General features: G+C 34.9%; 1 protein-coding gene across 1 annotated transcript; it reads right to left on the bottom strand.

Annotated features, from left to right (window-relative positions):
- Positions 1-4,872: 4,872 nt before the first annotated feature.
- On the bottom strand, positions 4,873-6,099 carry LOC143561473 (uncharacterized). Its single transcript, XM_077049551.1, has 4 exons — positions 5,995-6,099; positions 5,569-5,904; positions 5,382-5,526; positions 4,873-5,270 (listed from the first exon to the last, which is right to left on the bottom strand). The coding sequence occupies exons 1-4, from the start codon at positions 6,097-6,099 to the stop codon at positions 4,873-4,875; spliced, it is 984 nt and encodes a 327-aa protein (XP_076905666.1).
- Between the last annotated feature and the right edge of the window lie 9,633 nt (positions 6,100-15,732).

Here is a 15,732-nt window from a genome sequence, read left to right as displayed (position 1 = left end):
ATGTATCCTAAATACCAACGTGCACATGTTTATATTATTTTATATTTTTCATTTGATCTAACAATATTTTATATAAAGATATATTTTATATAAAGATAACATAAAGAGGCAATTATTAGTCACTAACATAAGTTCACTAACTTTAATTTGTTTACGGTTAAAACCTTAAATACTCATATATGAACCAATTAAGAATAATGCTCAATAAAAATCTGGCTCAAAAGTACTTAAAAGTAGGGAATATATATATAATAATATGTATATTTTAGACCACATCAAATATCCCCACACTTATCTCTTTTCCATCCTTGAAAAAGTCTAATTGCAATGGGATCAGAATCAGAGAAATGCGATCTTAAAAACATATAGGTTATCTTAAAAATTAGAACAACGCAAAAACTGCGATCACCGATATTGTTATCCACTTATACCCATGCCTTTGTCTTTACCGGGACAAGTAAGATCCAACTATTATTATTATTATTTTTATATATAATCTAGTGGAACCCACAGTCAAGACCTTTTTTTTTTTAGATTTTACCGAATCAAACCACCCCAGCTTGACTTAATCCTCATAATAGCATATTTAAAACATTATTGCACATTTTTCATGAATAGCTAAGACGATCAAGGATATTGTTTATCCACCTAAATTTAAAAATCAAAGTATACCAAGCAGCCATTAGATACGATTAAGGTTCACTTATTCAAATAACTAGCTAGCGTTCCCCACTACATAACATACCCCCGTTATCAAGCAATACCTCGGCCCATTAGCACACGTGATTTTACAAGTTTCCATCTGTCGGTTTACATACGTCGTGTCTGTAGTTGATCCTGTTCTTAATGGTATGGGACGCAAGTAAGAGGACCACATATAACTAACAGCGGGATGATCACTGGACCATCAAGATTTTACTTCACTGTAATTGATGTAAGTGAGTGTAATGATTGCAGTAAACTGCGGGTTTATGCTTAAAAGCTTTTATTTATTTAAATATCCGAAGATACCTAGATGAACAACCGTAAAAAGACCCGTGGCCTCCAAACCCGAGGCATCCCATCAATACAGAAATTAAGGCTATAAAACCATACGCCTATGAAGTGTTAAACACTAAAACTAGAAGTGCAAGTCTTTAAGTTTATATCACCGGCTACATGGTATACTTTAACGTTTAAACCTACCCAAGCATCGTATGATAGCGTATTCAGATTTCTTATAAAATTTATAATTTTCTACAATCGAACTAAAAATGAGGCTTGAGTATGGCCCGACCTTTCATCTCGTATTTTATACAGACTCAACATGTTTCCCACTAAAGATCATATTTTATCGTTAAAAACCAACTATCAAACTACCCTTTCATTCTCAAGGCTGAGCCTACCGACACATCCCAAGTTAAGTGCGTGTTCTTTAATTATATCTTATTATTAGTAGTTTGAAAAACAGATTCCCGATAAGTATCCTCATCTCCCATTTAAACGCAAAAAGAAACAAATTCAAAGGACATTTTTCAAAACTTTTTTAAATAAGACAAAACAAGTTAAAAACATGTGTTCCTATCCCCATATTTAAAATTTGCATTGTCCTCAATGCAGAGATGGAAACACGACTCAAAAATTTAAAACAAAACCTAAAAATACAAAAATAAATAAAAATAAAACAAAGCTCAAAATTAAGAACTAAAAACAAAGTAAAAAGTAAAAGACTTAGCTGGTAATATGCGAGCGAAGTATGATGCTAAAATCTTCTTCCATAACTGCCCTCCAGCTCCGAACGTGCTCCACAACCAGTATCTCCTTTCTCTCGTATACGAACGGAAGCGGCAACAATACAAACAATATCTAAAAATTCATCTTATCAACTTGATAGATATTAATCATTCAAAGTACGTAACCAGACCAACCAACCAACCAAACCAATAAACATGAATAGAAGCAGCAAATAAATAATCAGAAAAGTATACGGCTCGTGCTACTCCATCCCTACACTTGAATGTTGCATTATACTTCAAGGGGAACTTCTCTCTCACACTATCTTCCTTCAAAACTTTCAAAACTTAAAAACAAATAAAAACTACGTTAGTGACTCAAGGAAAAAAGAAAAATAAAATAGAAATACAAAAAAAAGGAAAGAAATGCACAAACTCTACACTTGAGTTTTCACTCAAGAACCATGTGTGACGATTCAGTGTGATGGATCGAGTGGAGTTTCCTCCATCTCGATTGATTCATCCGGTCCTCCAAGATAATGCTTCAAACGATGACCGTTCACCTTCCAAGACGTTCCAGTATCCGGATTCTCCAATTCCACCACTCCATACGGGAAAACTTCTTTCACCAAGTACGGTTCCGTCCACTTTGATCTCAACTTTCCTGCAAACAACTTCAAACGAGAGTTAAATAATAATACCTTATCGCCTTTCTTGAACTCTTTGCCGCCTTTCAAACGCCGATCGTTTAAAGCTTTCGTCTTTTCTTTGATGTTCAACGATCGAGAATACGTCGCATCCCGAAGCTCCTCCAACTCATGAATCTGAAAGTATCTTTTCCTTGCGGCCTCAGTAAGATTGACATTCACAATCTTCAACGCCCAGTACGCACGATGCTCTAACTCAACCGGAAGATGACAAGACTTACCGTAAACAAGCATAAACGGTGTAGTACCCAACGGAGTCTTGTATGCGGTTCCGAATGCCCACAACGCATCATCTAACTTCTCCGACCAATCCTTCCGACTAGCCCCTACCGTCTTCTCCAAAATCCTCTTCACCCCTCGATTAGCATTCTCGACTTGACCATTCGTTTGAGGGTGATAGGCAGTAGAGGTACGATGAGTAACTCCATAACGAGCCAACGCTTTCTCCATGACGGTATTGCAAAAACCGGTGCCCCGATCACTAATAATGGCTCTCGGAGTACCGAAACGAGTAAACAACTTCTTGAGGAACTTCACAACAACTCGTGCATCATTCGTAGCCAACGCTTGGGCTTCCACACACTTCGACACATAATCAATCGCCACCAAAATATACTTATTACCATTCGACGTGGGAAACGGTCCCATGAAGTTGATGCCCTAAACATCAAAGATTTCAAGAATTTGTGTGGGGTTTTGAGGCATCTCATTCTTAGATGACATATTACCTGTTCTTTGGCATGCATCACAAAGCTTCACAAACTCTTCAGCTTCTTTAATAACTGTCGGCCAATAAAACCCACTGTCAAACACCTTCTGCGCGGTAGCATGCGCACCATGATGACCTCCTGTCAACCCCTCAAGAACATGCTTGAGAATATCCCTACCTTCTTCTTTCGTTACACACCTCCTCAGAATCCGATCACCACCAATCTTAAACAAGAATGGGTCATCCCACATATACCTATTCATATCCCGAAAGAACTTCCTCTTTTGTTGCGTAGTCATACCCTCTAACACAAAACCATTAGCCAAATAATTAGCAAAATCAGTGAACCATGGCATACCTTGCTTCTCAGCCGCAACAAAATAGATCGACTCGTGAGGGAATGTATCTCCAATCTCCTCCTCACGCAACTCTTCTCTCCTCGGGTCTTCTAAGTGGGACAAATGATCGGCCGCTACGTTCGCCGCACCCCTCTTATCTTTGATCTCGATGTCAAACTCGGAGAGTAGAAGAATCCACCAGACGAGGCTTTGCGTCTTTCTTGTGAAAAAGGAAACGTAAAGCTGCATGATCGGTAAAGACGGTGGTCTTTGAAAGCACGAGATACGAGCGGAACTTGTCAAATGCGAAAACAACGGCTAAAAGCTCATTCTCGGTGGTGGTGTAGTTCTCTTGGGCATCATTCAACGTCTTGCTAGCATAATAGATGGGGTGAAAATGTTTATCTCGCCTTTGCCCCAAAACCGCTCCAACCGCATAGTCACTAGCATCACACATGAGCTCGAACGGCAAACTCCAATCGGGAGAACAAAGAATGGGAGCACTTACGAGCTTTGATTTCAAAAACGTGAACACCTTCACACATTCATCATCAAAAACAAACGGTACATCTTTCTCGAGGAGTCGGGTCATCGGGCGGGTAATTTTGGAAAAGTCTTTGATAAATCTCTGATAAAATCCCGCATGGCCCAAGAAACTCTTATAGTATCAATCTTTGTTCGGTCCACCTTAATACCATCTCTCGATATCTTATGACCCAACACGATCCCTTCCTTCACTATAAATGACACTTTTCCCAATTCAACATCAACTTTCTTTCAATACACCTCTTCAACATCTTCTCAAGATTGGCCAAACAATGATCGAAAGAATTACCGTAAACTGAAAAATCGTCCATAAACACCTCCATGGACGTCTCTATCATATCTTGAAAGATGGCCACCATACAACGCTGAAAGGTGGCCGGAGCGTTACATAGTCCAAACGGCATGCAACGGTACGCAAACGTGCCATAGGGACATGTAAAAGTCGTCTTCTCTTGGTCTTCCGGTGCAATGGGAATTTGAAAGTAACCTAAAAAACCGTCAAGAAAACAATAAAACTGTTGACATGTCAAACGCTCCAACATCTGATCAATAAACGGCAACGGGAAGTTGTCTTTCTGGGTGGCATCATTCAACCTCCTATAGTCAATACACACACGCCAACCGGTAACCGTACGCGAAGGGATAAGCTCATTCTTCTCGTTCATCACAACGGTCATGCCTCCCTTCTTCGGAACAACTTGGGTTGGGCTCACCCATGGAGAATCGGAAATCGGGTAAATCATCCCGGCATCCATCAACTTTAATACCTCCTTCTTCACCACCTTTTGCATATTTGGATTAAGACGCCTTTGTGGTTGCACCACCGGTTTGTACTCATCCTCCATTAAAATCCGGTGCATTCAATAAGCAGGGCTAATACCTTGAATATCGGAAAGTCTCCATGCAATCGCCCCCTTGTGTAGCTTCAACACGTCTATCAATTTTGACTTATGTTCTTCCGTCTGCTTGGATGACACAATAACGGGCAAGTTCGAGCTCTCATCAAGATACGCATACTCCAAGTGTGACGGGAGTACTTTCAATTCCAACGGAGCGGATTTTTCCATGGAACCCGCCTTACTCTCACAACTAATCTCATTTACCTCAATCATCTCGGGCAACCCCGAAATCTCAACCAACTCATCACAAACCGAATCGTTCTCAGACAACTCATCCTCACCTAAATCATCACAATCAACCAACCCATTACTTCCCACGAGATCCGCACCACAAATATAATCGAAACAGCTATCAATACCTGCAATAAACGAGTTAATAAAATAAACCGAGTGGCATGGACCACCGAAATCATCTTGATCACTCGGATGTTTCATCGACCTCGCGACATCATAAGTAACATTCTCATCACCAACCTGAAGCGTGATCTTCACATCATACACATCAATAAGTGCCTTCGCGGTACATAAGAACGGATGACCAAGAATAATGGGGACCTTCTCGTCGGCCTCCATGTCAAGCACCACAAAATCAACTGGGAACACAAATTTATCCACCTTCACTAACAAATTCTCGATAATACCTCACAGATATTTAACCGAACGATCGGCCAATGATAAAGACATGCGAGTCGGTGTAAGCTCGCCTAACTCCAACTTCTCGTACAAAGAATACGACATCAAATTAATACTCGCACCCAAATCCGCCAATGCATGGCTCATCGCATCAGTACCAAACAGAACTGGAATCCTAAACACACCCGAATCTGACAACTTATCGGGTACGCGGTTCAACACTACCGCTGAACAATCTCCCATGAGGGGAATCGATGACACCTCCCCCAACCAATCCTTCATCTTCAACAGGTCTTTCAAGAACTTCGCGTACTTCGGCATGTATAGGAGGGCTTCAATGAACGGGAGGTTAATCTTCAACTGTCGGAACATATGAAGAAAATGTCCATACTCCCGCGTATATTTCTAGTGTTTCGCGCGAGCGGGATACGAGATGCGAGAGTGATCAACCAAAGGTGATGGCCGGACTTCAACCGGCTTCTTCTCTACTGGCAGTGCAACTGGTGCGGTGTTCTGCACTTTTCGCGGTACTTCCATCTCGATCTCTTCATCCATCACCTCCTCATCTTCCACTTCAACCTCATTCCTTCGCACCTCGGGACCTAAAACCCTGCCGCTACGAGTAGTAATTGCTTTATTTGAGCGGCCGGATTCTGCTGAGTAAATCCTGAAAACTGTCCCGAGGGTCTCTCGTTCAATTGTCGGGAAATATCACCAATGGTCCTTTGCATGTCGAGCATAGCTGATTGTTGATTCTTGAAAAGCAGATCATGCTCGGCAAGGGTCTTTTGAGTGGCTTGATCTCTAGTAACGATTTCCTGCATCATCTCGTCCAACTTCTTACTCAGATCCGGCACATTATTTGAACTTTAACCATTGGAACCATCATTGTTATACTGTCCCTGATTTCGGTTATAGGGAGCCTGGAAACCAGGTGGCCCACCGGCCGGATGCCAATTTGAGTTACTTTGACCTTGATTCTGATTCTTATAGTTGTTCCAGTTCTGATTGTTGTTGTAAGCATTAGGGAACCTATTCTGACCAGCCACAAAATCAACATCTTGATTATTCATCAACGGACAATCCAGCGTACCATGACCACCTCTACACATCTCACACTTATCCACCTTAGTCTTTAACTCTTTTATCTCCTGGGTGAGATTCTCCAAAGCAGCAGCAATACTAGTGTACAGATTAACCTGGTGCACACCTCGAGCATATGAGGGTGTACTGGTGACGGGATGGGAATTCCCGCCTCATGGCTTCTTCACGTATTCATATTGCGCGAAACTTTCAAACATCTCGTTACACTCGGTCACGTTCTTCTTGTCCATCAAATTACCCCCAGTAGCTGTGTCAAACCTTGCTTGAGCCTCGTAAGTAAGCCAATTATAAAACTTCTCAACAAGGGCCCAAGGTGTGAGACCATGTTGCGAACAACGGGATAACAAATTCTGAAAGCGCTCCCAAGCTTGGTAGTATGGCTCATCCGGCTCCATGTGAAAGGAATGGATCTGATCACGGAGGCGAGAGGCCTTAGCAGGTGGAAAGTACTTCTTATTGAATGCATTGCGAAGCGCCTCCCAATTAGTGAATGCTCCAGCAGGTTGCGAATCGAGCCAAATGGGGGCACGACCCGAAAGTGTAAACGGGAACAAGTGAAGGAAGATCGTATCCTCATTAGAACCTTGCAAATTGAATGTTTTGAACACACGAGTTAGGCGGTTGATGTGTGCCGGTGCATCTTCATCTTCACTGCCATGAAACTGATGGTGTTGGGTGATGTTGTTCATAACGTAGGATGGAATCTGCCATGACTTAGGGTTATCAATCTCGGGAGCGACAATGGGTGAGTGATCTCCATGGAACCCTTCAAAAGCTTGCTGGTACACGGTGCGGTTATTCTCGGCCATTGGAACGGGTCTGGGACTTGGTGGTGGTGAGTTTGTGGGTGAATTAGCGGGTGATGACTTTGGTGAAGTATCTATAGTGATCGGTTGCTTTTCTGACGAACTTGCCTCGGACTTCAACGGAGCAGGTTCAAAACAATTCAACGGCGGTCCGTGCGAACGAAGATGTGGCATGTACCTGAAAAACACACAAAACAAAATTGGTAGACTCTAATAAAAGACTCGAAAATAAAAAACTAAAAACGAAATAAAATAACTAATACTTAAAATTAGACACCTACGACTCAAAGCAATAAATAAAGCAAATATCACGTATATAGCAAGCAAGTCTAATCAAATCTAATAACGCAATCGCCAAGAGTCCCCGGCAACGGCGCCAAAAACTTGATGTGCTAAAAATAGTTTAATAATTATTAACTAAATTAACTAAAAATAAACACTAAGTAAAACTCTAGACTCTCTAAAACTCGAGTAAACTACTAATCGGCAAGTGAACCGATCGACTCTAGTAAAGCTAAGTAAGTCCGGATATCGAACCAACAAGACTCTCTAAATTACGTTTATTAGCTAATTAGACTCGACTACAAACACGACTTATTAATTTATATTTGTTTGGGTAGTTTTTATTTAAAATACTAATTTAATACTATTATTAAAACTAATTAAGAAAACAAGTAATTTAAACGAAAGCAAGAGTTTTTTTTTTTTAAATAAGATGATGATGAGAAAACTACCTAGGCTAGAATCCCCTAAATTTTAGTAATAAATTAACCCGGGAAAATGTTTAGTTATGGGCTGAGATCGTAAAATAGATACTTAAAAAGAAAACCTGAACAGGACCCCTGACCCTTCTCAAGAGACACCTATGGATTTCTAACAAGTTTTAACGCACACCAGTATTAAAAATCAAGTTCCCTTACGGTCCCCTAATTATTTATGATTTAGTTCCTTTATACGAAATCCTACCTTACAGCGCGGAAATCAAAGGCAATTCAAAATATTTAATTGATTTAATAGACAATAATAAATAATCAACCCTAGACGGACTCCTTACGAAGAACTAAATCTAGCAAGATTAAATAATAAAGATCTATCAATAACCTAGCACTTTACAGATTTTAGGTTAGCAGCACACTTAGGTTTATTCGACAATATTATTCCTATGATCTTATCATGACATCAATCATAAAATAATTGATCTAATAGCAACCTATCACATGACAAACACTAATCAAGGAAAGCTATGGAATAAAACTTATCAAACAATCCTAAGCATCCATACGCATCAATTTAATATAAATAAATCTTTTACTAAACCATAAAAACCATAACAAAAATAATCCCAAGTCAAATCAAAACATCAAAGTAGGTTCATCATAACCTAGGCAGTTTAAGGGTTTAGCCAACAACCATACTCAAGAACAAAAGAAAGTAAATAGGTTTAAATAATAAATTCATGACGAAAATAATGAATTCAAACCAAATAATAAAGATGATTGACCCTTCTTATTCTTGCGGGCCCAAGACAAAGGTCAAAGCCCAACTTTAAAATACCCGTTTTCCGGTTTACGTTTTCATCAATTGTTTGTTGTGCCTATCATGAAAATCAACAAAAGTGTTGTTAACATGAATGCTTATTTAATAGAAATCACTTTCATGTATCCTAAATACCAACGTGCACATGTTTATATTATTTTATATTTTTCATTTGATCTAACAATATTTTATATAAAGATATATTTTATATAAAGATAACATAAAGAGGCAATTATTAGTCACTAACATAAGTTCACTAACTTTAATTTGTTTACGGTTAAAACCTTAAATACTCATATATGAACCAATTAAGAATAATGCTCAATAAAAATCTGGCTCAAAAGTACTTAAAAGTAGGGAATATATATAATAATATGTATATTTTAGACCACATCAAATATCCCCACACTTATCTCTTTTCCATCCCTGAAAAAGTCTAATTGCAATGGGATCAGAATCAGAGAAATGCGATCTTAAAAACATATAGGTTATCTTAAAAATTAGAACAACGCAAAAACTGCGATCACCGATATTGTTATCCACTTATACCCATGCCTTTGTCTTTACCGGGACAAGTAAGATCCAACTATTATTATTATTATTTTTATATATAATCTAGTGGAACCCACAGTCAAGACCTTTTTTTTTTTAGATTTTACCGAATCAAACCACCCCAGCTTGACTTAATCCTCATAATAGCATATTTAAAACATTATTGCACATTTTTCATGAATAGCTAAGACGATCAAGGATATTGTTTATCCACCTAAATTTAAAAATCAAAGTATACCAAGCAGCCATTAGATACGATTAAGGTTCACTTATTCAAATAACTAGCTAGCGTTCCCCACTACATAACATACCCCCGTTATCAAGCAATACCTCGGCCCATTAGCACACGTGATTTTACAAGTTTCCATCTGTCGGTTTACATACGTCGTGTCTGTAGTTGATCCTGTTCTTAATGGTATGGGACGCAAGTAAGAGGACCACATATAACTAACAGCGGGATGATCACTGGACCATCAAGATTTTACTTCACTGTAATTGATGTAAGTGAGTGTAATGATTGCAGTAAACTGCGGGTTTATGCTTAAAAGCTTTTATTTATTTAAATATCCGAAGATACCTAGATGAACAACCGTAAAAAGACCCGTGGTCTCCAAACCCGAGGCATCCCATCAATACAGAAATTAAGGCTATAAAACCATACGCCTATGAAGTGTTAAACACTAAAACTAGAAGTGCAAGTCTTTAAGTTTATATCACCGGCTACATGGTATACTTTAACGTTTAAACCTACCCAAGCATCGTATGATAGCGTATTCAGATTTCTTATAAAATTTATAATTTTCTACAATCGAACTAAAAATGAGGCTTGAGTATGGCCCGACCTTTCATCTCGTATTTTATACAGACTCAACATGTTTCCCACTAAAGATCATATTTTATCGTTAAAAACCAACTATCAAACTACCCTTTCATTCTCAAGGTTGAGCCTACCGACATATCCCAAGTTAAGTGCGTGTTCTTTAATTATATCTTATTATTAGTAGTTTGAAAAACAGATTCCCGATAAGTATCCTCATCTCCCATTTAAACGCAAAAAGAAACAAATTCAAAGGACATTTTTCAAAACTTTTTTAAATAAGACAAAACAAGTTAAAAACATGTGTTCCTATCCCCACATTTAAAATTTGCATTGTCCTCAATGCAGAGATGGAAACACGACTCAAAAATTTAAAACAAAACCTAAAAATACAAAAATAAATAAAAATAAAACAAAGCTCAAAATTAAGAACTAAAAACAAAGTAAAAAGTAAAAGACTTAGCTAGTAAATACCCGTTTTTGTAGCCCAACTTTTAAATACCCGTTTTCCGGTTTACGTTTTCATCAATTGTTTGTTGTGCCTATCATGAAAATCAACAAAAGTGTTGTTAACATGAATGCGTATATAATAGAAATCACTTTCATGTATCCTAAATACCAGCGTGCACATGTTTATATTATTTTATATTTTTCATTTGATCTACAATATTTTATATAAAGATAACATAAAGAGGCAATTATTAGTCATTGACATAAGTTAACTAATTTTAACTTGTTTACGGTTAAAACCTTAAATACTCATATATGAACCGATTAAGAATAATTGTCAATAAAAATCTAGCTCAAAAGTACTTAAAAGCAGGGAATATATATATATATATATATACATATATATATATATATAATAATATGTATGTTTTAGGCCACATCACTAACTTTTATCATATTTGAAATATTTATGTCAGCATTAACTTTTCCTTCAAATGTGATCTGAACGTTTTATGTGAAGCATGTCATGCTAAACTATACTTAAATGAAACAAAATATTCACAAAATTGAATGGGTTAACAAGTCATTTTTTATGTTGCCATTATGACAAAGTCAATAAGCCACCTGAAGCTGATCAAAATCTTTTACACGGTGTAGCTCAAAAAGAGATCGTTCATGAAGAACATCCGTCGTTGCAATTTAATGTTCTCCTTTCCTTCGATGGGTGGTAAATTGATAAATATATCAATAAAGGTAACGCTCCTTCTGTATTTAGGCTGAGTGGTTAGAACTACTATCTTATGAGAGGTCTTATTTCTGAAATTTGTTCATAACCAAAATTCTTTCAATTATGCATATATAACATTGAAAAAATGAAATTTTCAATAGAAAAAAGCATTCTCTGTTACGTTTTTGCACGTAAATTTTTTTTTATTAAGTTAATTTAAAAAATATCAATTTGTGATATAAATAAAATCAATTTATGTACACATAGTATAGATGCAAGCATAAATGTAATGCATCTTTTTATATACGCTATGTAATTATTTGCTCCACTTGTAATTTTGCAATTTGAATTATCACGTGTGTGCCACGAGCTCTAAAACTAGTATATATGGTGCCGCTAAGTCGTCATCCGGTCATTTGGCGGCACCTTACTTGTCCATGGAATTTTGTTTTTTTTTTGTTTTTCGTTTTAGTACCGTAACAAACATAATGGAAGCTGGCCAAATGACAATTTTTTTGTTTGCTTTAATTCCGATATTGTAATGGAAGTGAGGGAAACTGACCGAATTAGCATAAACTTACTGTTTCAACGCCCGGGACCGACAACACTCGGGTTTTACCAACACATGAGTTTACCGACCGACGTCACCCTTTGGTCCACTCAATTTTTATATTGTTCCCTCTTGTAGCTCCGGTACTATAACGAACGTAGCCAAAACTGACCGAATTCGTGTCCAGTTACCATCTCAATGCCCCCGAATGACAACGCTTGGATTTTACCACCGCCCGAGTTTACCGACCAAACAAACGCCGTGTTAAATAATTTATTTTTTTATATTTTAATTTAACGAATTTATTTTTTGGGGTTTAACACTAAGGTTTTACCAATAGTGTCTATACCATAACGAACATAAACGATACCGCCAGAATCTGCGTCGACGTAACGTTCGGGTTTTACCAACATCTAGTTTCAATGATGAGGTCTTAAAATTTTTGTTTCTAATATTGTGAATGTATTTTTTTAGATTTAGTTTATTTATTGTAAAAAGTTAATAATATTCTTTAACATATTTTCATTAATTTATGTTGCGCTATGTTCATTTTATAATGAAACGTTAAATTAATTAACTACTTAATTTTTATATTTATCCGTTTATGTTTATATATTATAATTTGGATATTATTTTGTGAAACTTTTCATTTAAGTTAAACTGAAAAGAAATAAAAATCTCTAATGTAACTAAATCCATATTGAGAAATTAAATTAGGTTTTTGATTACGAGGTTTGTTTTACATTTTACGTTTCTAATATTTATATTTTTTTGTATTTTAATTTTATTTATTGTAAGGAAATTAATAATATATACTTAGAGTTTGATGATGAAAGGGTTTCACAAATAAATGAGATGTTATAACCCGTATAAAGGCTATCTGGGTTTGAAGAGAGCCATGACCCGCTTATTTTTTTTTACTATAAAATTGTTTCATAAAAAAATCAGATATTAATTTTTATTATATCCCTAGTTTATAGAATTTTCATATTAAATATTTGGTGTGATTAATTTAATATAATGAGATATTATAACCCGTTTAATGGCTATCTGGGTTTGGTGACTAATACTCGTGAATTCGGGTCAAATATATGAGAAACCACCATTTACAAATAAAAAAATCTGGTCGTTTGAAAAAAAATAGGGAGGTTATATATATATATATATATATATAGGGGAGATTTCAAATAAGAAACACTTTGAGTTTTAAGAACTCGAAAGAATTCAATGTAAAAAAAATTTTTTGATTTTTTTTACACATGCGTAATATATGTAGGTTACATATACGTAAAAAAATTACATAATATTTTACACAACGAGTCGACTTTTTACACATGTATAACGAACATAAAAATTCGTGTAATCACTTACATCTTTATTCTCTTTCCTACTTTGACTTTTTAGTTAGATATAATCTCAACTACATAATCCAATTCATTTAATTAAATGTGTGGCCAAAAATGGAGTTCTTAAGTTCTTAAAACTCAACATGGTTCTCAAAATATCCCCTATATATATATATATATATATATATATATATATATATATATATAGGGGTAGGATCTAGAGAGAACTCCTCTTAAAAAGAGAACTAGAGAACTAATAAAAACAAATAAAAACTATTTCTAACTTTTTTAAAAAAAATAATTTGCGATTTTTTTTCTTTCCTACTTCTAATAAGATGATATTGTTCCTAAAAAAACGGCGATGTAGTGCATATGTACAAATGTGTATTGCATATATACGATAGTGTTTTATTGCATATAATACAACACAATTGCATTATATAATACACACTATTGAATATATGCAAATACAAACACTAATAATTGTACTCGAAACAAACTATCGCATATACGTAATACAACACTAATGCACATATGCACTATATTGTTTTTTTGGTATTTTTGTATATCATATAACACTATTGCACTAATACAATACAAAAAATTGCATATATGCTATTCAACATTATTGCACATAATAAAATATACACTAGTGCACATATGCAATAAAAAAAGTCGATGTATTGAATATGTGCACTACAACGAGTTTTTTTTTTATTTTTTTTTTATATTTTTCGAGTAAATGGTAACATAATATAAGAATAATGGTAAAAACGGAAATTTAAAAATATTTTTTTAATAAAATTAAAAATATTTCTTTATTAGTTCTCTAGTTCTCTTTTTAAGAAGGAGTTCTCTCTTGATCCTCTCCCTATATATATATATATTCCCTATATATATATATAGGGAATATATTTATAGGGAGAGGATCAAGAAAAAACTCACCTTTAGAGAGAAAACTTAAAAACTCCTAAATAATTATTTTTAATTGAAAATAAAAAAATATTTTCAAATTTATGTTTTTGCTATTATTTTTATATTTTCTTACCCTTTGCTCGAAAAAAGTAAAAAAAAAATAAAACATAAATAATAAATAAAAAAACCCACTGTAATGCACATATGTATTACTGTGCGATACCGTTGTATTACACATGTGTATTACTATGTATTTTTAAGTTTAATAGTGTTTAATTGCATATATTCAATATTTGTGTATTGTATATGTATAGTAGTGTTGTATTATATGGAAAAAAATAATAATAAAATAAAAGTCGATGTAGTGCATATGTGCCTTAACGTTGTATTACACATACGTACTAATGTGTATTCCATGTGCATATTAGTCTTATATTGCATATATACAATAGTGTATATCAAATATGTGCAATAGTGTTGTTTCTATGCAATACAAACACTATTGCATATATGCAATACACACTATTACACATGTACACTACACCGACGAGGTTATCAGCAAGGTTTTTCTTTTTTTCTTTTTTTTTTGAACCAATAACAACATATAAGAATAATGAAAAAAAAAAGAAACTTCAGAAAGAATTTTAAAAAAAAGCTAAAAATAGTTTTTTGAGGGTTTTTAGGAGTTTTTAAGTTTTCTCTTTAATAGAAGTTTTCACTAGATCCCACCCCTATATATATATATACACACACACGATCAGGATCATGTGAGAATTTTTTGAAAATTGAGAACCATGAGAACCGTTTTAGACCACAAAACCTAAAAATAAAAAAGAAATCATAAAACAAAAGAAATCACAAAAATAAAAAAAGTAAAAAAAACCAAATTTTTATTTGTCATCCCGGTTTCGTATAAAAAAACGAAAAAAAAAATCGGTTTGGATAAATTATACATATATGTATAATATGTACATATATGTACACACATGTTTTTATTTTATACACATATGTATAATTTAAGGTAAATGATAATGTATATATGTGTATATTACGTAACTAGAGATTAAATGAAATCATACACATGTGTTTATGTATAATACGAATTACCTTTTCTTTTTCTACTTTTTTTTATTAAACCGGAATGAAATATAAGAATTTTGGTTTTTTTTTTACTTTTTTAAAATTTTCGTCTTTTTGTTTTATAATTTTTTAAATATTTTTTGAAAGGGCTTTTTTAGTGGTCCAAACTGGTTCTCAAAGTTCTCAATTTGCAAAGGGTTCTCTTAGGATCCTTACCTACATATATATAATATATATATATATATATATATATATATATATATATATATATATATATATATATTAATGAGAAAAGGATGCAAGGC

The sequence above is a fragment of the Bidens hawaiensis genome, unplaced genomic scaffold, assembly GCF_021521415.1.
Source record: "Bidens hawaiensis isolate Kalapana, Puna unplaced genomic scaffold, B.hawaiensis_p1.1 tig00020681_1, whole genome shotgun sequence".
Classification (NCBI taxonomy): Eukaryota; Viridiplantae; Streptophyta; class Magnoliopsida; order Asterales; family Asteraceae; genus Bidens; species Bidens hawaiensis.
This window is presented reverse-complemented; position numbering and strand designations above follow the sequence as displayed.

What these genes read in the sequence shown, in the direction of transcription:
- LOC143561473 (XM_077049551.1), bottom strand. Translation starts at nt 6,099, where the DNA reads ATGGATGAAGAGATCGAGATGGAAGTACCGCGAAAAGTGCAGAACACC. An exon ending in AAGTCCGGCCATCACCTTTG is followed by an intron (nt 5,905 to 5,994) that starts GTTGATCACTCT and finishes ATGTTCCGACAG; the next exon opens with TTGAAGATTAACCTCCCGTT. An exon ending in TATCATTGGCCGATCGTTCG is followed by an intron (nt 5,527 to 5,568) that starts GTTAAATATCTG and finishes TTGTTAGTGAAG; the next exon opens with GTGGATAAATTTGTGTTCCC.